The sequence below is a fragment of the Crocuta crocuta genome, unplaced genomic scaffold, assembly GCF_008692635.1.
Source record: "Crocuta crocuta isolate KB4526 unplaced genomic scaffold, BGI_CrCroc_1.0 scaffold119, whole genome shotgun sequence".
Lineage (NCBI taxonomy): Eukaryota > Metazoa > Chordata > Mammalia > Carnivora > Hyaenidae > Crocuta > Crocuta crocuta.
In genome coordinates this window covers 2,985,036-3,007,972 of record NW_027551562.1, presented here as the reverse complement: position 1 = coordinate 3,007,972, position 22,937 = coordinate 2,985,036, and the positions used below count along the sequence as shown (strand labels likewise).

The 22,937-nt window shown below is 49.8% G+C and overlaps 2 protein-coding genes across 4 annotated transcripts in view; one reads left to right on the top strand and one right to left on the bottom strand.

Annotated features, from left to right (window-relative positions):
- Positions 1-16,868, top strand: part of SLA (Src like adaptor) — a 35,008-nt gene extending 18,140 nt beyond the window's left edge. For all 3 annotated transcript variants that reach the window (XM_077749969.1, XM_077749970.1, XM_077749968.1), the window contains 6 exons: positions 4,034-4,133; positions 5,159-5,245; positions 8,200-8,303; positions 10,268-10,399; positions 14,107-14,239; positions 14,835-16,868. In XM_077749969.1, the coding sequence (XP_077606095.1) occupies positions 4,034-4,133; positions 5,159-5,245; positions 8,200-8,303; positions 10,268-10,399; positions 14,107-14,239; positions 14,835-15,048 (770 nt within the window). In that variant the 3' untranslated portion in view covers positions 15,049-16,868. The remainder of the gene's footprint in view (positions 1-4,033; positions 4,134-5,158; positions 5,246-8,199; positions 8,304-10,267; positions 10,400-14,106; positions 14,240-14,834) is intronic.
- The window catches only part of TG (thyroglobulin), a 251,055-nt gene that overhangs the window by 77,885 nt on the left and 150,233 nt on the right, over positions 1-22,937 (bottom strand). The window lies entirely within an intron of this gene.

Below are 22,937 nucleotides of genomic sequence, written 5' to 3'. Positions count from 1 at the left end.
TACTAAAAAAAAAAAAAAAAAAAAAAAAAAAAAAAAAAAAAAAAAAAAAAAAGGTCCCTTCTCCCTTGACCAAGTAATTTCTGTGGTTAGTAAGTCCTGCCTGGTTTTTCGGCCTTTTTGGATTCATTTCCCACTTTACACTTTTTTTTTTTTTTACAATGTCTTCAATCTGACTCAATATCAGTATCAGTAAATATTTGGTCTTCTGCATTTCATCTTCTGTTCTCACCAAATGGAGTTTGTTTTGGGAAGAATGGAATCATTTCAGATGTACACATCTGAGAGGCTTTTCAAACTTTAGGGCGCTATTGGCTGAGGTTGGCCTTGGATTATGTAATGATAAGCCCATTCCATAAATGCAGAGTCAGCGGCCTCTCACTGGGGCAAGAGCATCCTGAATCCAGACCCGATCATACAGGGCAGATTTTGATATTTCTCATCTTTATACATGAAGAAGTCAAGCTCAGATTGGCTAAAAATAAATCTCTCCCCAAATCGCAGAACAATTAAGTGGTGGGATTTAAGGCAGAGCTGACTGATTCCAAAGCCCGTCCTCTCCTCTGAAAAGTCTCTCTGGATTTCCCCTTTATGCACAGCACATATTTTTCACTCTGTTTCCTTATCTTAAATCTTCAGGAATCCTATCCATGCCTGTCCTTAGTATCAATCACTTATCTGATCGAATTCCAGCTCTCAGCTCTCCATAAAACCTGGGGCTCCTGGAGGACCAGAGAGTATGTTTGAACTTTATGAGCAAACTTGACTTCCTTACTTTGCATGTACTCTGGGGACCCAAGCTCAGGGAAGACTTTGATGGGGTCCTGGCACTGGACCTCATGTAGAATGACTGCCCTCCGGGGCTCCTGGGTGGCTCAGATGGTTAAGCGTCCAACTCTTGATCTTGGCTCAGGTCATGATCTCACAGTTCGTGAGATCAAGCCCCACATCGGGCTCCAGGCTGACAGCATGGAGCCTGCTTGGGATTCTCTCCTTCTCTCTCTGCCCCTCCCCTGCTCGCACGTGCTCTCTTTCTCTCTCTCTCTCTCTCTCAAAATAAATAAATAAAAAGAACACCTGCCTTTCCCAGCGACGTGCAAACCAAACCTTAGTTCCTTCCCCTGACTTGTGCTCTGTCTCCCCAGTGTTGGTGAGCCAGCTGACAGGGATGGACCTGAAATTCCCTGCACAGGCCCACGGCAAGGCCATTACCTTTAACCAAAGGCCCCAGAGCAAGGTTTTCTCAGTCTTGTTTAAGTGTTACAGCTATAAAAACACCATCATTATGGAAATTCCACAGGAAACTCACTGCTGTTATTGTGAAATTGAAACTCTCCAGCCCCTGAAGCCTCTTTCCACCCTTGAGACAATGTTTTTATACTGGGATCGTGTTTTTGTTTCTGTTTTTAAAGTAAGGAAAGACGGTTGTTTTGTTTCGCGGTCTTAGTTGTGAACCCGGACATCAAAGCCCCAGCCCCCGTGTAGACGTGCGGTCTACGTCAAGGTTCTGTGATTGTCACAGATAACAAATGCTGTGCCTCACCTTCCAGCACTTGTTTTTCGCAAGGGGCTGGTTGTGTGATGACCACCCGCCACGCGGTTGCCACCAAGCAGGGTTCCCTCTCTGGGACTGCTTTCCGCAGCACAAGGGCAGCTTTTAAGAGCCCAGAAGCACAGGGACGTCTCCTGGCTTTCAACCCTCAAACCCACTCTGAGCACCCGAGACGGCGCAGTGGGGGCTGGACTGGGGTGGGGGGTGGGGCGGCTCCAAGATGGCTCCTCCTGAAGTTGACACTCAGTCCCCCAGAGCTATGCCAACCTCAGGACACAGCTGGGGTAATGGCCTCAAAGGAAGAGCCTAGGGTCCCGGGTGGGGGGTAATAGCAAGAGCACCAGCAAACCTCCTGGGGACGGGAGGGGAGGGGAAGGGGAGACCGGATACATTTCTGGCAGAGGGCACAGCCTGGTCCCAGGCTCTGGGGACAGGGCATCCTGGCAAATTGAGGACAACAGGATGGCTCTTCACTCTGCTCCTAAAGGCAATGGAGACCACGTTAAGTGGCCCCTTCTTTTTGGGGGCCAGCAGCCCAGATTTCCATCAGGAAGATGTTTCCCAGCCCCTCATTTTCCAGACTGACGCAGGCCCCCGAGGGAAAGGGTGCATCCGCGCTCAGAGTGGCAAAGTCCGCGGAATGGGGGCGGGCTTTATGCGAAGCTGCACTAATCCTCTGCGCCGGGTCCTCCTTTATGGGCACAGCGGCTTCCTAGGGACTGTACACGATGTTGTATTCGCAATCACTTTTCTGTTCCTTTTCTTAAGGGGGAGGTCCAGATTTGCATGAGCCTCATGCCCCACGAAAGCTGGAACCCCCCCCCCCCTTATCAGAACTCAGGACTCCTGGCTTCAAGCCCGACACCGGGGCTACGTCGTGCTATTGAGCCCGGGGCTGGGCGACAGGAAAGGACCTCGTTTTCACTCGGCAAAGCGGGATGTGAGAGAGGTGCCCCGCAGGGCCAGGGAAGACTTTGCTGGGTCAGCCATCCCCTGGCCGGGCACTGCTCCTTCTCATGAGACCGGGCCCCTTTCGGTGACTGTGGCCACCACAAATCACTTTTGGTTTCCATTTCATGCCCCAAAATGCTTGGCTTTTATCTGCTTTGTTGTCTGTGGCTCAGCTCCCTCAAGTGAGCAATGCATCTGAATGTGCTGTTCCACGCTGACAGCTGGGGTCTGATTCACTCTTACTCATCCTACTACCGAAGCTGTCTTTTGGCTTCGTCTGTCCTGGCACTTGAGGGCTGGAGAGTTCCGGGTACAGGATCTGTAAGGGGCAGAGTCTAGTGGTCCCAGCATGAGGATGTCTGGGTCCCAGAAAGTGGCCGCTTTGGGCCACTAAGCCTGCCACGCCGGAGTGGCAGATTTTCCTGGGGTGCAGGGGGCAGGTGACGACCCCTCCCGTGATTATTTATGTATTCTCTAGAATGTGGGTGTGCCCCTGGTAGGTGCTCGGCAAATAACTGCCAGATGAGAGAATACATGATATGTTACCCAGAATTTTGAGTTCAGATGCTCAGCTAGCAGATGGAGTGATCAACCCAACACTGTAGCAAACAGGTGCCGAATTTACCCATTTGTAAGGCATAGTATCTCCCCCACAATGTACCCTAATGTTACCCCGCACCTAATGTGCCTGGATTACAGCAAGCCCGCTAAGGCTGCTTCACAGGGATTTTGCTTAGTGCCAAAAACTGCATCACCGTCCCTTTAGCCCACGGTCAGCTGTACTCGCGTGAACAAGACATGCCTCCCTTTCCAAAACGTCACCAGAATTACTTTCAAGGTACAGACGATGAAAAGTACTTACTTTTTCCTCCCACCCCTGCCCTAAAGCCCCTGCTAAATAGATCCCCAATTTCTACAAGGAAGAAGTGCTTTGTGGAGCTTTGGAGTTAGAGTCTTTGGGTCCCAGTGGGTCCTCAGAAATCATGTGGCCCAACCGTGACACACGCCACCCCCATATGTGACCAGTGGGGACCTGCAAACCCCAGGGAGGGTAATAATAAAAGAGGATTATATAGCCCCTGATCATTCATGGGATCCTGCTACATATATTCACCTAAGCTCGTATGGACCCTGGATTGACGTATTCTTAGCCCCACTTTACAGATGGGGAAATTGAGGCTAATAGGTGTTCGGGGACACCCTTGCCCGAGATTACTTGGATTAGTAGATACAGTGGCAGAGCTTGAAGCCAGATCTCATGGCTTCGGCCTCAGGACCTGTGGATCCCTCACTTCTCAGAGAACGTCAAGGCCTAGGCAGGCTTGTGATGGGAGGAGGTCTTCGACCTTGGGGTTCCTTCAAGCTCGCTTGGCACCATTTCTGAAGGGAGGAGGGCCTGCTATAAACCGCTGTTCCACAGCAAACCACGTTCTCCAGTGGAGAAGTCCCCGGGAGGGACTCGTCCTGGCCTCCCCTTCCCAGGGTTGCCTTTCGGTTCCCTGAGAAGAACATGTGTTGCCTTTGTTTCCCCAGGACCCGACAGCGACTTCCTGGCCGTGCTGAGTGATTACCCATCTCCTGACATCAGCCCCCCCATATTCCGCCGAGGGGAGAAATTACGCGTGATTTCTGAGTGAGTCGGCTTTCCAAATGTTTCACCGTCCCTTACAAAGGGGGAGCACGATCTGAGTGGGAATCAATAGATCTTAGCTACAGTGGTCCAGGTCCACCTGGGCCCTGCTCCAGTTGTGAGGTGAGGAAATTGGACCGTACAGATCTTAGCGCTTAATCCTTAATGCTGCCAGCGCTCTAAAACCTTCAATGGCTCCCCATTGCCTGGTGGGTAAAATTCAAATTCCTTAACTTGGCTTTTGAGACCCTTTGGGATCCAACGTCTGTTTCTCACATTGGTCTCATCCCCCACCATGCAGCGTTGTATTACAGACCGGCACAGTGCAGGCTCAGACAGCAAGACCCACAGGTTTGAGAAAATGCCTGATGATAAACAGAAAGTATTGTCCCCCGTCCTGTTGCCTGTGACTCAAAATGGGCTACAGAACAAACGGGGGGCTCTCAGCCCCTTTTATTTAGATTCTCATTGATACAGGGGCGCCTGGGTGGCTTAGTCGGTTAAGCGTCTGACTTTTGCTTAGGTCATGATCTCGCGGTTCGTGGGTTTGAGCCCCACGTCGGGCTCGTGCTGACTGCCAGCTCAGAGCCTGGAGCCTGTTTCAGAGTCTGTGACTCCCTCTCTCTCTGACCCTCCCCTGCTCATGCTGTCCCCCTCTCTCTCTCCTAGAAAAATAAAAAATAAAAAAAAAAAGATTCTCATTGATATAGACAAACTAAACTATCTTGGTTCCATTGCAGGGTATAATTCTACATAGTAACGTTATTTTTAAAAAGCCTCCTATTGTGGCTTATCACCTGTGGATCCCCAAAGAATGGCTCAGTGCCACAGCACAGGAAGCGTTCCCGTGGGGCTTGGAATGAGGGACATACTTAGAAACTATATTTCCCTGTGGAGAAATCTGAGTCAACATGATCCATGATGGGTCTTAAAAAAGAAACGCCCCAGGTTAAATCTGATTACCCTGCTCATTCCTTCGCTTTGCCACTCACGTATCCACCCCTTCCTACCTGTTCTTGTTCTTACAGCGAAGGGGGCTGGTGGAAAGCCATTTCCCTGAGCACTGGTCGAGAGAGTTATATTCCTGGAATATGTGTGGCCAGAGTTTACCATGGGTGAGTACATTTCTGAAATAGCATCTGTAAAGCATGGTATTTAGTGGTGCGTGAGGGCACCCAGTGGAAAGGAACTTTCCAGGGGCTCATTCTTGCTCCGACACAGTCGTAAGGAAGGGTGTGCCCTTGGCGACACCCATGCCCTACCTGAGACTCCATTTTCCCATCAGTAAAGATGAAGGGAGCTGAACCTTTCAGCTCCAACGCTGTGCTCCTGGCACGTAGCAATCAACATTCAGGGACTATGGGACATGGCTCCTAAAAGTCAGCCTGTCTGGGCTGCAATCCCGCCTCTGTCACCTACGGGCTATGTGACAGGGGACAAGCTCAACGCTTTACGTCTCAGTTTCCTTCCCTCGCCTGTCGGATGGACTCTGTAATACAGAATGACAGGGACGGGAATACACAATAAGACCAAAGTGCAGGGCGGTTCAGACAGCAGGTGGGAGAGTATGTGGGTCGCTCTTGGAATGATGCCTGGCGTTACAGTAAGTGCTCAATACATATTAGCTGTAGTCTTATCAGACCCCACCCAGAACACAGAGAACCCTTACTGCCCCAGGAGCTTCACGTACCCAACTCGACCAGTGGCGAAGTCAAGGAGAAACTCTACATGATCACGATCAGTTTCCCCTGCAGTTAGGCAGGGAGGCCCTGCAGCATGACGGGCGGCTCTGGAGGCCAGCACTCCTGCCGGCTCAGCTCCCTTCCGGGGAGTCTCCCACGGGATCCACGGAGGAGTTACTTCACCTCCTGGAGCCACAGTTACCTCGTCTGTCAAGCTATCAAGGCCAAACCTTGGCATCCAGGAAGGAAGGAAGAAAGCATCCATTTGTGGGTTTTTTTGGAAGGAACCAGAAATAACCGCTTTACGTGCTCCCCTGGTGAAGCAGAGATAACGGCGTGAATATTTTGAAGAACATGTCATCTCTTGCATTTCATTGCAGGATTATGGATTGTGGGAATAAGTACCAGAAGCCATTTCTGAGCTTGGCGTGATGGAGGGGAGCAGAAGCCGGGCAGTAGCTGCTTTGCCAGCTATGTTCTGGAAGAGTCGGTCACATGACTCCCCTAAGTTACTGACCCATTCATTTTACACCTGCATCATCACCCACATGCTGAACATACGGTGCTGGGTGCCAGCAGAGGCTCAGGCGCTCAAGAACCCAGATGGGCGAGATGCGATCACAGCCCTAGGAAGGCAAAAGATGTCTTTAAAATACAGAACCGGGAGAGAATACAGAATAGTTCTGGAATTTGAGGTCCGAGGAAAGTGCCTTGGAATTTCGGCTTTCCCACTTGTTGACATGGGGAAACGTGGGCCAATTACTTACTCACTCTGACCCTCAGCCTCTTCATCAGTGAAAGGGAGACGATGCTACCTGTCTTAGGGAGTTCATATGAGGATCAGACTTCAAGTGCCTAATGTGCCCATAATTCGTATCCCTGCATGGGTATCGCTGTGGTTTTCATCATATTCGCTCTTACGAGTGGCATTCCACCCAAGGATTTGGGAGGGTAATGTTTGTCCAGACACTAAAATAACAAACACCCTGTGCACGGTGCAAAACTAAGGCGGTAGTTGAAATATCAGGCTGAATCATGATCTACACAACAAAAGTGCTCCTGGAGGCCAGTACTTAAATAAACAGTATCTGGTTATAAGTCTGTGGTCTTTTCCCAGCCACAGTGACCCGCTTGCTTGCCTGGGGGTGCCACCAGAGACGACAGAGTGAAGTGTTACGATCTGCCCCAGCACACACGGACTTGGACCTGGGGATTAAATAAGCCAGGGATCACTCCCTAAAATGCGGAGGCTGTTAAAGAGGATGTACAGTTGCTTCTGAGTTCGCCCCAGCCAAGCGCTAACGAAGCATTCTCTCCTCCCACGCTGGGACCAGGTTGGGACCGCTCTGCAAAATGAGCAAGGACCCGCTTCCTTAGAGCATAGATTCCTTTGTATGGAGATGCTTTCTGAAGCCTATTCAAGAGCCTTGGCTTTCCTTTGGAAGGTGAACATTCCATTCGAGAGCCGGACCACAGCACTACAACTGTTTTATTTTAAAAAAATTTTTTTAATGTTTTTACTGTTAGGCAAAAATAAACCCAAGAAACACAGAAGTGCACGTCAATGCACGGTGCGAGGACAACTGCGTTTAAAATATGTTGAACGAGAGAAGGCAGCAGGGAAATGTAATGACTGCCGAGGGGGCCTGTGGAGGGGGTGGGATTCAGCACCACCACATCTTTGTTTCTTTCTTGCATCCACTTACTCATTCACAAATACAAACCAAACTCAATAACGTGGACACAAAGACAATGCCCAAACAGACAGGGTCCCTGCCCTCGTGGGTTGTGAGGAGGGAGGGACAGGGACATCAGAGTACAAGAGAGAGGCACCTTACGCATTTGGGAAGCTTGTGTGTGACACGATACAGACCCGGGCACATCCCACTAGCACTGGAGAACAGGATGAGAAAGATGCTTTGTGCATCTTTGTGCCCTCACCGTCCGATGTAACACCTGGCATGCAGCAGGCACTCAGGAATTTTATTTGAAAGATTAAAAGTATGAATGGGGGTGCCTGGGTGGCTCAGTTGGTTAAGCCTCCGACTTTGGCTCAGGTCATGATCTCACAGTTCATGGGTTCGAGCCTTGCATCGGGCTCTGTGCTGACAGCTCAGAGCCTGGAGCCTGTTCAGATTCTGTATCTCCCTCTCTCTCTGACCGTCCCCTGCTCGCTTGCTCTCTCTCTCTCTCAGAAATAAATAAAACATTAAAAAATTTTAAATATGAAGGAAGGAAGAAAGGAAGGAATAAACAGAGGCCATCGCCCTCCTCTTTTTAATCCCAATGGTTTTATATGAACTTGACCTTGTTCTTAATTTCGGTACCACCTGCCTGTTTGGCAGGGCACGTGCTCAGGACACTCATGCTGTCTTTCTCCTCCCCAGCTGGCTGTTTGAAGGGCTGGGCAGGGACAAGGCGGAGGAGCTGCTTCTGCTGCCGGACACGAAGATGGGCTCCTTCATGATCCGAGAGAGTGAGACAAAAAAAGGTGAGCCACCTCGACGCCTCTTTCCATGCTAGCGCTGAGACGGGCCCGTTTTGTTCCCAGCTGACTCACGGCCCGGCTCATTTTCCCGCCTCCCACGATGCACCCGAGCCCATCCGACGCGATGAGCTCCTACAGCCCACACAGCCCCTGGGGAGGCCATCGTCAGAGTGGGAACCCTCGGGGCGGGTGGCAGAGACCTGGTAGCGCACGGTCACCTGTCAGACACAGTGAGCTCGGCGACTCCCGCTGGGAAGTGTCCCCATCACCGGGGAAGGAGAACAGACGCCGGGTGTCGGCAGCCCTGGGCCAGAGCCAGCAGGCTTCCGTCAGGCCTGGGCTGGGCTCCCAAGCATTTACAATCCAAACTCTATGGGATGCGGCAAAGGCAATCCTAAGAGGAAAGTACATTGCACTCCAGGCCTATTTCAAGAAATTAGTAAAAGCGCAAGTGCAAAACCTATCAGCTCGCCTAAAGGAACTAGAGGCAGAGCAACAAGAGCACCCCAAACCCAGTAGAAGAAGAGAAATAGTAAAAATCAGAGCAGAAATAAACAACATAGAGACCAAAGAAACAGTTGAACAGATCAATGAAACCAAGAGTTGGTTTTTTGAAAAAATAAACAAAATTGACAAACCTCTAGCCAGGCTTCTCAAAAAGAAAAGTGAGAGCACCCAAATAGACAATATCATGAGTGAAAATGGACTTATTACAACCAGCCCCTCAGAAATACTTCTGCGAGGGCTGTATTCTCCCCCGTGGGGCCGTTCAACAATAATTGTCGCCTGCTTGCTACAACAATAATTGTGTTTATAGCACGCTTGCTACACAGGAGAACTTCACTATTGCTTCCCACTGCGCCCTCCAGTGAACTCAAACCGCTTAGGCAATCGGGACAGGCAGAGGCTTACTCGTACATACTCACTATGATCGTTACTATTAGTTTCCTTACAGCCCACACATTAAGTTCAGTGAGGGGGCGCCTGGTGGCTCAGTTGGTTAAGCATCTGACTCTTGATGTCACTCAGCTCATGATCTCATGGACCATGAGACCCAGCTCCATGACAGCACGGAGCCTGCTTGGGATTCACTCTCCCCCTCTCTCTCTCTGCTCCTTCCCCCCCAAATAAATAAATAACCATTAAAAAAAATAAATTTAGTGAAAACAGCATAGCGGGGCTCTTCGTCATGGTTCAGAGCAAGGGCTCTGAATTCTAGTTTTGGCTGTATGAACTACTGAGAAGGTGCCTGTCTCCCTAACTCTTTCCCATAACGGAGGGGTAACACCAGCAAGGTGCTTCACACAGTATCTGGGAGGTAGTAAGCACTTCAACTCACAGGAGCAAAACACTTACCAGTGAGGGCTTCCCCACGCTGAGAATCACACCTTTTTAAAAACAGAAGACACGTTCAGCCTGTTTCTCGTATATTCCTTATAAAGAAGAGAAAACGTGGTATCTGGGAATAGTTCCCATACACCTGTTAAGGGCCAGCTTGGCTTGGTGCAGGAGCCTTTCACTGAAACGAGCATCAGTGTGACTTTAGAGAAGCATAGACCATATATGCATGATAAAAAACAATTCAAGGACAACTTTTGTCTCAAAATGTCGATTGTGCTGGGGGGGGAGGGGAAACAAGATCAAAAGGCAGAGACCAAACCTTCCAGTGCCTGTCCTGGGGGTCCCCAGAGGCAGGAGACCCAGACTCACATTGAACTCGTAAGCAGGCATGGCCAAGCGAGGGACGAACCCAGCTNGCAGGTGCCTGTCCTCTCTGCAGAGGAGCTAAGTCCCCGAAGCTGGGGTCCTGGCATCCACTCCTCCAAACCCAGGACTGCACGTCTGGGTATTCCTGTATGGCAAGGCTCAGAGAGTCTCTCAGCCGACGCCGCCGAGGTCGGCCTTCAGCTGATCGCCCCTGAGGGGGACGTGCCGGATGCCTCTGACTTGTCTTCCGTTTCCGGCAGGCTTTTATTCCCTCTCGGTGAGACACAGGCAGGTGAAGCATTACCGCATCTTCCGGCTTCCGAACAACTGGTATTACATCTCCCCGAGGCTCACCTTCCAGTGCCTGGAGGACCTGGTGAATCACTATTCCGGTAAGAAACCCCCCATCGGGACAGATCAGCGAAGCTCCCCTTTCCTCGCTGCCCTGCGGTGCCTGTGTCGAGGGTGAGCATGGGTCACCCGCACCTGCCAGGGATTGGCTTGGCTCTCACCCCGCTTTCCCAGGATGCTCTGTTCTGGTTAACGCAGGCCGTCGATTTCACACTGAAACAGGCTGTTAATGTTGCGTCAGTAAGGAAAACGCAGCTAAGCTCAACCTCACCTCCCTTCTACCTGCAGATGAAGAGAATTAGCACGGCCCACTATTTGCAACCGCAAACAGTTGGCACTTCCTAAATGGGACCGCGTGTTTACGGGCCCCTGGAGCTGTGTTCCCTCTTTCTGTCTGGCCAAATCCTCCTCAGCCTTCAAGCCAACAGGAGGCCGCCTCCTTTGATACGTGTTTGCAGGATGGACTGACTGTCTGCTCCCGCAGAGGCTGGCAGAACGGGGTCAGTCTGCCTCGCGGCCCAGGGAACGGTGTCCTTGTGTGGGTTTCCCAGAAAGCTCTTCAAGGCGGGGCTCACTTTGTTCATTCGGATATGCCTCCGGGGCCCAGGAGAGATGTCCTGGCGTTCTGCGCTGGCCAGGGTTGGGAGCATCCCCTCCAAGATGGTGGAAGCAGGGCAGGTTGTGATGGAGTTGACCGGGAAGCGCAGAGTCAGAAGGGATCAGACGGTGAAGGGCCACAATGCCAGGAGGGGACATTTCACATGGAAAGGGGAGAAATGGGAAAAAGCTGGCTCCGGAGCCTCTGTGTTCACATCTCAGATCTTCTGGGCAGCCTGGGCTGGCTGCTCACCTCCGTACCTGACTTTCCTCTCCATCTCCACCTCCTCCCTCCCCCTGCCCACGGGAGGGAAGAAGAAAGAAGTTGCCCTCGCTCCATATGCATCCTCCCACTTCTGGGTTCCGGACCTCACAGCCCTGGTATATTTGCTAGCATTACTGTAGGGTGTGGCTCTTGAAGGGCATTTCAGGGTCAGAGGAGCCCACAGGAAATGGGTTATCACGCCGGGGCCGGTGAGAAGGGCAGTGCAGGGAGGAGAATGGCCTCTAGGGAGACCCGGGCCCAAGCCACAATCTGGGCTCAGCGAGACATTGGGTGAAAAGTCCACCTCTTCCCGTTTACGGAAGGTGGATGGAAACAGCCCCCTTGCAGGCGGCCGTGATGATCGACTGTTCATGTAACAACGCGCGACCTGCAAATAACGGGACGTGTCCATGACAGCCCAGGGCGGGGCTGATTCAAAATAACCAATACGCCATGTTGATTCTGTGATACCTGGAAACCTAGCCGCTTAGCTAAAAATGAAAGAGGAAGGGAGTCCTGGAGATGGCCAACTTTTACTGACTATGAGTAAAGGTTGGTTGTGGTATTTGGCTTTTAATAACAATCATCTGAGAGGTGGGGAGACCATAAGTTTTGCATAGACAACAGCAAACATGAAAAGGATGCCACCCCAGCGAAGATGTCACACCCTGGGAGACCCACGGGGCCTCTAGCCCAAGGAGCTTGCTCCGGTTATAGAAGCAACGCCTTCCAGAAATACGCCCCCGGCCACTGCATCCGTTCACGGGCCACACTCATCAGGCCCCTGCTGCAAATGACAGAAAAGGGTCTGAGACCCTGACATGCTTCCTGTGCCCAGAGGGTCCCCAGGGGAAACAATGTGGCCATTTTGACCTCCCCCTAGATTCTAACCAGAGATACAGAATGAGAAAAAATTGTGCCCCGAGGTATCTGAACAGACACCACTGTGCCCCAGGATGCTTATATTTATTACCTGGGGCTGTTTGTAAATGTGTTAACATCTTGAAGCCTCAGTTTCTTCATCTATAAAATGGGGACCACACTGCCTCTTAGAAGACAGTTGTTAGAACCAAAAGCCAGGAGTGTGAGACGTCTGGTCACGAAGGACCCGGTGCCTCTGGTGACTGAGAGGGCAGACAGAGCGGGACCCAAGTTCCCAAATACGGCCAGGGAAACAAAGGGCTGAAAAGGGAGACCCTGGAATGTAGTAGCGTCGTTGGGAGTCCAGGGGTGTGAGAGGAGTGAGCATTCTGGAAATTTCTACAGAGTGGAGAGAATGAGATGTGTCCATACCCCAGAGGCATGTGGGACTTTTCTCTCCTCCACTGCAGGGATAATGAGTCGCCTCTGGAAAAAGTACCTGGTTCTGAGTCTAGGAGGCAGGTTCAAACCGCATTTCTGTGACCTTGAACAAGTGAGTTGACCCCAGGTCCACAGTTTCCTCCTTCCAGAATTGGGTGGAAGGACACTGACTGCTCAGAGCTAACATGCTGGCTGAAATGAGGCCCCCCCCGCCCCACTCCGGGCTTAGCTCAGCGCTGGGCTCGGGCTGCATATGCTCAGAAGCGTCAGTGCTTTTTCTCTTTGCGGGATTCCCGCCCGCCCTCGGGGTTAACATCTCCAGCCCCCACGGTCCCTTCAGCCTTTGTGTCCGGCTCAGTCTCCCTCCCCTCCCAACCTGGGAGGTCGTTTCCATTCCCACCCCACGACAGGTAATTATCTCAGATGCACATCCAATTAGGCACCCCCTCGCCTCAGCGTCCAATCTCACAGTTCTTGGCGTGGGGCAGTGTGGGTGGACATTTGAGTTCAAGGTCAAAGTCAGACCAAACACCAAGGCACAAGGCCTTATTGGCTGCCCCACTCTGCTAGCCTGGGTTTGCTTCTTCAGCTACAATTCCCTTTTGTTCTTTGGCAAGAGCCCCATAAAAACAGTGTTGTGTGTTCCCTAGAACCTGGTGATGGATTAGCTCTAGGCTGGGGGGCTCTGCCCCATTGCAGCCCGGCCACGTCTCATGTCCCCCCGGCCGCTTTGCGTCCCCTGTGCCCCTGAGAAGCAGGGCCCGGATGAGGCCACGCGGGCTTTCCTCCATCCGCGAGAACATCCAAGCACGGCCGGAACCCAGGCTTTCCCACGAACATGAAACACAAAAGCCAGAATCTAATCCTGGAGGAGGAGATGAGTGATCCAGGAAGCTCCAATATGCCTCACTGGCCGGGCCGGGAAAGCAGCGGCTTCTTTCATTTCCATTCTCTTTGTGCACGAGTATCCAGGCTAGAAAAGAGATGTTTCTCTTCATTTTTCCCTTTGTCCGCTTTCCCTTGTTTGCTCTTCTTCCTCCTTCTTTTCCTGTGTCTTGTCTTGTTCTGTTTTTACCTCCTCCCCTCCCTCCCCCTCACCTCCCTATTCCTTCCCTCCTACTCTACCCCCCTTCCTTCCCATCTTCTTTCCAGGTGTCTTTTGTTTCCCTGTCTTCCCGCCCACGTGTCAGCTGCTTAGGGGGAAGGAAGAGCCATTCTGCAGATGTGGGAGGGCCGGTGTTGCACGCCGCGTGGTTGACAGAGCCCTGTTCCCCTCGGGTGCAGTCAAGAAAACGGAGACTCAGAGGGGTTCAGGGGGATTCGCTCACAGGGGCGAAGCTGAACTCCAAACCCAAGTTCAGTTGACTCTGGATCTGAATCTTAATGCTCCGCCTGCGCCCAGCTAAGCCCAATGCATATGCAGGGCGTGTTAGCATTTCTTAAAACATCTAGGAGTGTGACGCTCAGCCCTGCCTCACCTCTTTCGTGTGCTGGCCTCAGTTTCCCCACGGGAACAACCCGGAACCGTGCTGGATGGTCCCCGCATCCCAGAGTTCCTGACCAGTTGTCTGCTTCTGTCCTCAGAGGTGGCTGACGGCCTCTGCTGTGTGCTGACCACACCATGCCTCACTCAGAGCACGGCCGCCCCGGCAGTGACGGCCCCCGACTCGCCCGTCACCTTGCGCCAGAAGGCCTTTGACTGGAAGAGGGTGCCCAGGTGAGGTGGCTGTGTGTGTGTGTCCCACATGAATGCATGGACCCCAGACCAGTGCGGGAGCCACACTGCCAAAAATACGGCACACCAGAGCCAGCCCAGTGGAAAGCTGAGGGTGGGCGCTCTGAGCAAGCGCATGCCCATAGAATCCCACTGCTCCCTTGGAGGCAGACCCAGCTTGGGGCCTCACAGCCATTACATTTTAAGGGGTTTCTGTCGTTGGGAATTGGTGAGTTTTCTTAATCAAACACCGATCCGGACATTCCACTGGCAAAGTCAAGGAAAATCAGAGATCAGAACTGCCCAGGAGATCTCGGAATAAAACTGCTCTTCCTTGTAAATATCATAAAGCAATATTCATTCAAACTTGCAAGTGGGAGGTATAGCCATCCAAGCGAATGGCAGTTCAGAGAGGTTAAGTGATTTCTCCAAGATCACACAACCATAGACGTAAGAAGCAGAATTAGAATAATAACTTAGAGAAATATTAACCAGGCTTCCCCCCCCCCCGTTTTTCCTTCTCCCATTTGCTTGCTCTCCATTGCTCTACGTCTCTCTCTTTTTTGCCTCCCTCTGCCCCCATCCTTCCCACTCACAGACTGCAAGAGGACTCCGAGGGGGCCAGGAACTCACTTGGCGTTGATGAGTCCCTTTTCAGCTACGGCCTTCGGGAAAGCATTGCTTCCTACCTGTCCCTGACCAGCGACGACAGCACCTCCTTTGACCGAAAGAAGAAAAGCATGTCCTTGATATACAGCGGGAGCAAGAGAAAGAGCGCTTTCTTCTCCTCGCCACCGTATTTTGAAGACTAGCCTGAGAACAGACACCATGGCATGGGCCCCAAATAACGGGCTTGAACCGTCACCTGGGATCTGGCACAGACGCCTAGGTCCCCGGTCCCTGGGGACCCGCACATCTCCCGGAAGCCAAGAGAAGTCACCTGGAGACTCGAACTCACATCTTCTCTAGCCACAGCACGGCAAAGGGAACCCCTCGCCGGTGTCTCCTCAGTACTGAGACAGCGCAGAAGGCTGAATGGGGATGTGACCCGGCAGCGCTTCAGAAGGGCCCGCACATTCACGGGTGCTCACTGTGTTTGTGGGAAGGATAAAGACATTAGCTCACAAGAAGGGCCACAAGACTGTTCTCCAAACAAACTGTCCGGAGGGTCGCACTCTGAGCAACTCAGAGAAAACTTCTCGATGAGAGAAGCCTGAGAAGGAGATGAGCTGAGAGCCGGGGCCCGGCCAGTCTTGGGTTTGCAAGATGGTCTCCTGCAGTCAACCGTCCTAAGCCAGCCATCACCAGACCTCTGGTACACAGCTCCCCTCTTTTTAAGGGAACTCAGTGACACTAAACGTTAAGCTTCCCTATTATCCCTGAAGCAGGAGAGCCTGTTGGCCTCCTGATGTCAGAGCCTCACGTACAGAAGTCAGACGGCCTCCCTGCTTCTGCAGAGAGCGGGGCAGATGGGAGAGAGGGAGGCCGCTTGCAGGGAAGTGTGAGGGTAGCCCTGGAACGGGGCAAGCTTTCCTGGTGTCCCCAGCTGAGGTTCTACAGCGCCAGAAGAGCTTCTTGGACACGCTGAGATTCTTCCCAGTAATAATGCATCAAGTATTCACTTGTGATTGCCTGAAGAGGTAAAGTGTTAGGTCCCATGTCAGGAAGGAAGGAAGGAAGGATGGATGGATGGATGGATCAGGGGAGGCACTCAGTGTAGACAGGGAAAAAAGTGTACACACAAATATCGTGAAAGTGGGGTTTGAAAGGAAATGAGCTCATGGCTCAGGAGTGGGGGAACTGGATCAGGTAAGGGTGTCCCATGAGCTCATGTCTCAGCTGGATGTCACAGAGTATACGTTCAGCTAGATTGAGTAGGTAACAATGGTCAGCTTTTTTGAAAAAAAAAAAAAAAGGAAACATTAATTCTATAGAATTAATTCCTCCAGTATTTTCTTCCACCAAGGGTCTGGCAGCCACATAAATAAAACTGCTGAGCTCCAGGAAAGAAGGGAGTCGGAGTGGCTTTAATGCTGTCATATGAATTTTGAGAGATGAGAGAGAAAGCATAGTCAAGTTCTAGAAAAGGAGAAGTATTTATCTCAAGGCTGCCCATCCAGATTCGGTTAGGAAGGGGGCCGCAGAGACAGCCATGACTCATTTTCCCCTGTTGCAAAGGGATTCAGGGGGAGGAGGGCCTCCTGAGATACCCCTCGCTGCCTGATATGAGAAATCTGTTCACCACACGCATTCCGTAGATCTGAGGTCACTGTGTTAGTGGTACGTGTATTTGCATTTATGTGATTTTCTATATCATCAGACTCTGGTGTGTTTATACAAGAAGACATTTATGGCTTCCCCAATAATCCCCAAAGGCTGTTACAAAGGGACCAGCCGATGTATGGGAAGTGAATGTAACACTGCGAACGCTGACTTCTAGCCCGAGACAGGGGGACCTCACGAATGCCAGATGTTTGGACAGTGTCTTATGCATCGTTTTCCGTTGTGACTAGCGTGCAGGGAACTTTAGGGGAGCACGCAGAGGTATTTTGAAGCGGGAAGCATTACACTTTGCTAAATCATGTATTTATTTCTGATTAAACTATACCTAATAAATATTTAACCCCTGGAATGTGGAGAGACCTTTCTGGGCAAGGTGGGTGGGTGGTTCATTTGGAAGCTTCTTTGGATTTTGAAATGTTCAAATAAACTCGCCTCTGGAGAGAGAGGAGAGCAGGAACACCATGAGGAAACACACTGGTTAGCAGCTCACCTTTTACTGGAAGTGCAGCCTTAAGAAAACTGGGGTTTGTGAATTTTGAGGGTGTCTTATCAAACTCGAAGGTGGACACAGGGAGTGGGGGGAGAGAACAACTTCTTAGCGACTGTGATGAACATTCTGCCTCCCCTACATTACTTCCGCAAATCACTTTTGAGGCCTCGGCTTTTTGTTTTTCCAAGAATTTGTTCCTACAAATATTTTTTTTTTGAAACCTATTAAATACCGGACACTGCTCTGGGTGCTTGGGCTGTAGCCATGAAAACCAGATGAGGGCTCTGGTGTCACAGAGAGTGAGATCATCAATAAACACAGGCAGGGCCCTGGATGGGAGCTTAGGGTTTTAGGGTCTATTCTAGGAGAAATGCAAAACCAATGAAAGGATCTAATTGGGGGAGTGATATCATCTCTCCAGCATACTGGTCACTGTGAAGAGAATAAATTTTTTAAATTCTGGTGGTATGGGTGGCTCAGTTAGTTAAGCTTCCAACTCTTGATTTCAGCTAGGTCACGATCTCACAGTTCGTGGGTTCGAGCCCCGTGTCAGGCTCTGCACTGGCAGTACGGAACCTGTTTGGGATTCTCTCTCTTCCTCTCTCTCTCTGCCCCTCCCCTGATCGCTCCCTCCCAACATAAATAAATAAACTTAAAATAAATAAGTTCATACATACATTAAATTCTGGTGTTGCATTACCTACTTGACACATAGTGAAGACAAAAGAATGCAAAACTTGAAATAAAGGGATGGAAAAGTCTTTGTACAAAAACAGACAAAGGGAAAGTGCTGAATTTTGAGGCAAAATGGAATTTGAAGCAAAAATAAATTGTCTAAAGGCAAAGAGAGACGTTACAAAAGGAATGACACATGAAGAAGATATAATGACTGAACCTGTATTATCTAAAAATATGGTTTCCAAATGTATTAGGCAACTATTGTAGGGACAAATAGATAAATGAATCATTTTGTGTGGAGATTTAAACACACAACTCTCAGAAACTGAGTGATCAAGCAAAGATAAGTAGATAAGTAAACAGCAGGTTTCGATAACACTATACAACTTTACTGTCAACAAATGAAGAGTACATTAGGTCACAGAGAAAGTCCAAATAAATTTCAGAGTCAGCCTTCTCCAACTCATGGTCCATGATAATAATGAAATAACATTAAAAATCAATTTGCAAAAGGATGGGTAAAAATCTTACAAATCTAAATAAGCTTTTAAGGGGAAGAAAAAAAGAAGAGACATCCCCTTGGGTTAAGAAGAACCCAATACAAGAAATAATAAAAGACACAGAAATACAGGGCCCAGTGCTACTTCTCACACTTCCCTGGGCTTACGTGACACAATAGTAGGTGGGGCACTTATGTTTTGAAATCCACTGATCAGAAAACAAAGAACAGGAATGAGGTTGGATTTCTACTCAAGAAGCTAAGAGAAAAACTGGTTGTCAAGGAAACAAAGAGAAAGTAAAAAATGACAAAGGTAAACGTGGATGAAATGAAAGTTTTAACAATATACTCATAAAGAAGATTCAGAAAGCAAAACATTGTTTAAATAGTCAGAGGAACAGGTCCCAGAAAAACAGGAGCAAGAATGATCATGTCAAAGAAGAAAAGTCTGGGGCGCCTGGGTGGCTTAGTCGGTTAAGCGTCCGACTTTCGCTTAGGTCATGATCTCGTGGTTCGTGGGTTGGAGCCCCGCGTCGGGCTCTGTGCTGACTGCCAGCTCAGAGCCTGGAGCCTGTTTTAGTCTGTGACTCCCTCTCTCTCTGACCCTCCCCTGCTCACGCTGTCTCTCTCTCTCCTAGAAATAAAAAAAAATTAAAAAAATTAAAAAAAAATGAAGAAAAGTCAGTCAGCTGCAGGGCTGCATGTAAGGGGGTCTCTGTGGGGGAGGGGAGAGGGCGCCTCTCCCCCTCCCTCAGTCAGCCTGGGTGGCCTCTCCCCCTCTGCCCCCATCCTGATGTCTGAGCTGCCCAGACACAGCCCTGCTGACGGGAACAAGGCTCCCAGATGGCAGAGAAACACCTAGAAGGAACACATGCCCCTAGAGATCATGAGACAGCGTGGGAAATATTATGATAAAATGAAAAAAAGAAACAATTATTACTTAAGCTCCTTCTCTTTGCTAGAGCAGCTGAGCATTTTTGTTCAAAGGGTACAGAAGTTAACCTGCCAACATTTACGGATAATGAAATACTGTCATGGAAAATCCAGTGGAGCTAACTGATCAAGCATTGGAAGTGGGAAGAAGGCTTGGCAAATTCGGAGCCAACTTTACTTCCTGATACCAGTGCTGACCAGCTGGGAAGTACCATAAAAAATACGACACCCTTCCCAACACCAACCCGATGAGAATACAGGTGGAGACTTGCCTACAATGACTTCACAACACTTTTGTGGACAGAAGTTCAAAACTCTATGAAAAGACGTAAGGAGACAAAAGTCCTGTTTGTTTGTAGTGGTGTCAACCTGATTCATGGACGCAAGATTTAACATCATAAAAACATAGAGTCTTTCTTTTAATTCATTGAAAAATTTCATGAAAATACACTTAAATTCCCATCAAGACTATTTAAAGACAATCAATAGACTTACTGCGAAATACAGATGAGAGCATTGGAGCCCATGAATATCTCAATTAAAAAAATGTTTATTTATTTTTGAGAGAGAGACAGAGCATGAGTGGGGGAGGAGCAGAGAGAGAGGGAGACATAGAATCCAAAGCAGGCGCCAGGTCAGAGCTGTCAGCACAGAGCCCAATGCAGAACTCAAACTCACGAACCGTGAGATGATGACCTCAGCCAAAGTCAGACGCTTAACCAGCTGAACCACCCAGGCGCCCCTCAGTCAATTTTGATTCAGAGAAATGGAGGAGAAAGTGCTTGAATGAGGAGGTTTGTGTGGAAAGAGAAGAAAACTTGGGCTCCTCCACCAGTTTAATGGCCCTCAGCCCAGGCTTCGGGGCCCTCTCCAGGCTGTGCTAGTGTTAAGGAAGTTCTAAGAAGAAAATCTCATGCTCCCAGTTAAGCGTTCAGTCATAGCAGCATTGGAATAAGATACATCGGAAGACTAACCAGTAGGCAAGACAAGGCAGTATTCCTAAAAATTGCCAAATAGAGGTCTCTTCACCAAGGCGAGAGTCATTCTGCTTTAAGAGATGGCGAAAGGCTTAGAGGCTCCGTTTCAGCCAAGCCTCAAAGAAGGGAGTGACTTTTTAGGTGGAGGAGCGGACATGCCGACCACGAGCAGCTGACCACGAACAGTGACGGAAAGGTGTGGAAGGAGGCATGGCATTTTCTAGGAATGTGGATGGCCAGTGAGCCCGGAGTGCAGGGCTCATGCAGGAAGGCGGCAGAAAAAGGAGACAGGAAAATGCAGTTTGGGGCCAACTCATGGGGCCTGGCACTCGCCCTGAGGAATGCAGAATTAGGGCAGTGTTGTAGGAGGGCAATGGAAATCTCTTCTGGACTCTATGAATCGTGCCACTTAGGGCATGACCTCCTCTGTCTTCTCTTAAAGCCACATCAGAGCCACGCAGTTCATGTTTGCAACGTGTCCCCCCCCTTCCTTCCTCCAGCTGGCCCCATGGGCGGGTGAAATAACCCCAGACATGCTTTCGTTTGGCGTTGCCCTAGCTTAGCAGGGTGAGGCGGAACCTTGATTTCTTGAGTTCCTGGATTTCTTGAGTTTCTTGGGTGTGCAGGACACTTGGCAAACCCAATGTGATGCCAACTGTTCAAGAAATTAATCATACTGATTTTATCCATAAAGAATGCAAGAGCGAAGGGTTTTACCCAAGGCCAGGACCTTAAGGGGCGCTTGCCTGATCCTAGGCGTGGGCTCTTTCTCTTATACCTTAAGACCCCGAAAGAGTCTCATGTTTCTGGAGAAGCAGCTTCGTAGAGTGGGGGAAACACAGAACGAGGCTTTAGGTAGTAGCCCCTAATGTAGCTACATGGCCGTGTGTTTCTTAGCCCATCACTAAACCTCTCTAAGCCTCAGACTTCTTACCTCCAGGTTGCAAATAATATAAAGACCCCATGCCACTTAATGTGAACACTCTATGAGCTAATACATTGGAAGTGCTCTATGGCCTTGAAGATGCTCAATTAAGTTATTAATTATCACAGGAGCCTGTCTCCCTTGGTATTTATTTCAACAGCTCTGGCCTCAAGCATTGCCAAAATACTGAAGATTTTATCCAAGAATATATCACCAACTCACATCCATTCCCCCAAACAGCTGTTGGCAAAGAACACGTTGAGGAGCCGCTAATATATCGAAGTATTTTTGTTCCCTCGATTCCAAATAATTTCACATGCATCCCAAAGACTGCTGGGAGCAGTTGTAGAAGCTGCTTCTAAATGACTGAACCAGATGGAGTTTATTTTTAAATACATGGCCATTTGCTAAAACAGATTAGTTTTTGAAATCCCCCAAACACCTAAACTCTCCAGACTTTTCAAAAAGATAACTTGGCCTCCTGGGCCTCCTGGAAGGTATTTCTGGTGCCTTCCAGGTCCCACTGAGTGTCTGGTTTCTGAGAAGGCGCAGAGGAAATCCCTCCAGGAGCAATGCAAAGTCAGGAAGTTCTCTTTCCAACACCAGGAATTGAAGGATGTTTGGGCTCGGACGTCTAGAGAGGGAGCGAGCGAAGAAATTCCAGAACAAAGGGGCACGAGAAAGTGGTGGTGGGGAGGCAGGAGGCCTGGCCTCCCCATTCCTCTGCTCTCTCACTTCCCGGAGGGAGCATCTAAGCTAAGACAGCCGGGCTGGGTGCTTGGGGCCCTGGGAGGGCCAGGCACGGCTGGCCCTGCTCTCTGGGAGCTTCCCATCTTGTGAGAGGGACTGATTTGACAGTGGGAAAAATTATCTACTGGTGGGAAATCATAAATGCTGTACAGAGAAGTACAGGCAGCATAAATCATACAAAGGGGGTCTGGTTCTGGGCCGAATAGTCTGGAAGGATCCTCTGAAGGACAAACAGAGCAGGCAAAGAGGAAGACGGGAGAAAAGTGTTCCGCGCAGAGGAAACCTCCTGTATGACGCAGAACAGAGCATGGACCCTTCAAGGAACGTTGGAAGGCTCCAGTGGCTGAAGGAGAGAGAGAAGGTAGCAGGTGGTACTGCTTCCTCTTGGGGATGGTGATGACGTTGACCCAGCAGCATTTATGCCCAAATGATGTCACTCCTATCCTTCTTACTAAGAAGGATTTGGATCCCAGTAGGCTGGACCATGCTGCAGTGTGGTTATACACCTTAGATTGGCTAGCCGGTCCGTGGCATTGGTCTTGATGGCTCTGCATCTTAATCTGGCTACTTAATAATCTCATCATTGCTTTCTCTGCTTTCAGGAGTATTCCTCTTAAATGCAGCCTCCACTCAGCTCTAAGATAAGTCTTCCTAAAGGGAAGCAAGTTTCCCCCTTGCCTAAAAGCCCTTTGATAGCACACCAAAGTTCATCACAGCACTATTCACAGTAAGGCAGAAATAACCCCAGTGTCTATCAACAGATGAATGCATGAACAAAATGTGGGATACGCGGGGTGGCCGGCTGGCTCAGTCGGTTGGACGTCTGACTTTGGTTCAGGTAATGATCTCATGCTCCGTGGGTTTGAGCCCCGTGTCGGGCTCTTTGCTGACAGCTCTGAGCCTGGAGTCTGGTTTGGATTCTGTGTTTCCCTCGCTCTCTGCTCACCCCTCCCCCACTCACATTCTGTCTCTCTCCCTCAAAAATAAATAAACATTAAATTTTTTTTTAAAATGTGGTACACGCACACAATGGAATATTATTCAACCTAGAAAGGAAGGAAATTCTGATATAAACTACAACATATAGGAACTTACGGTTCAACCATTATTTCATTATGCTAAGTGAAATAAGCCGCAGACACACACACACACACACACACACACAC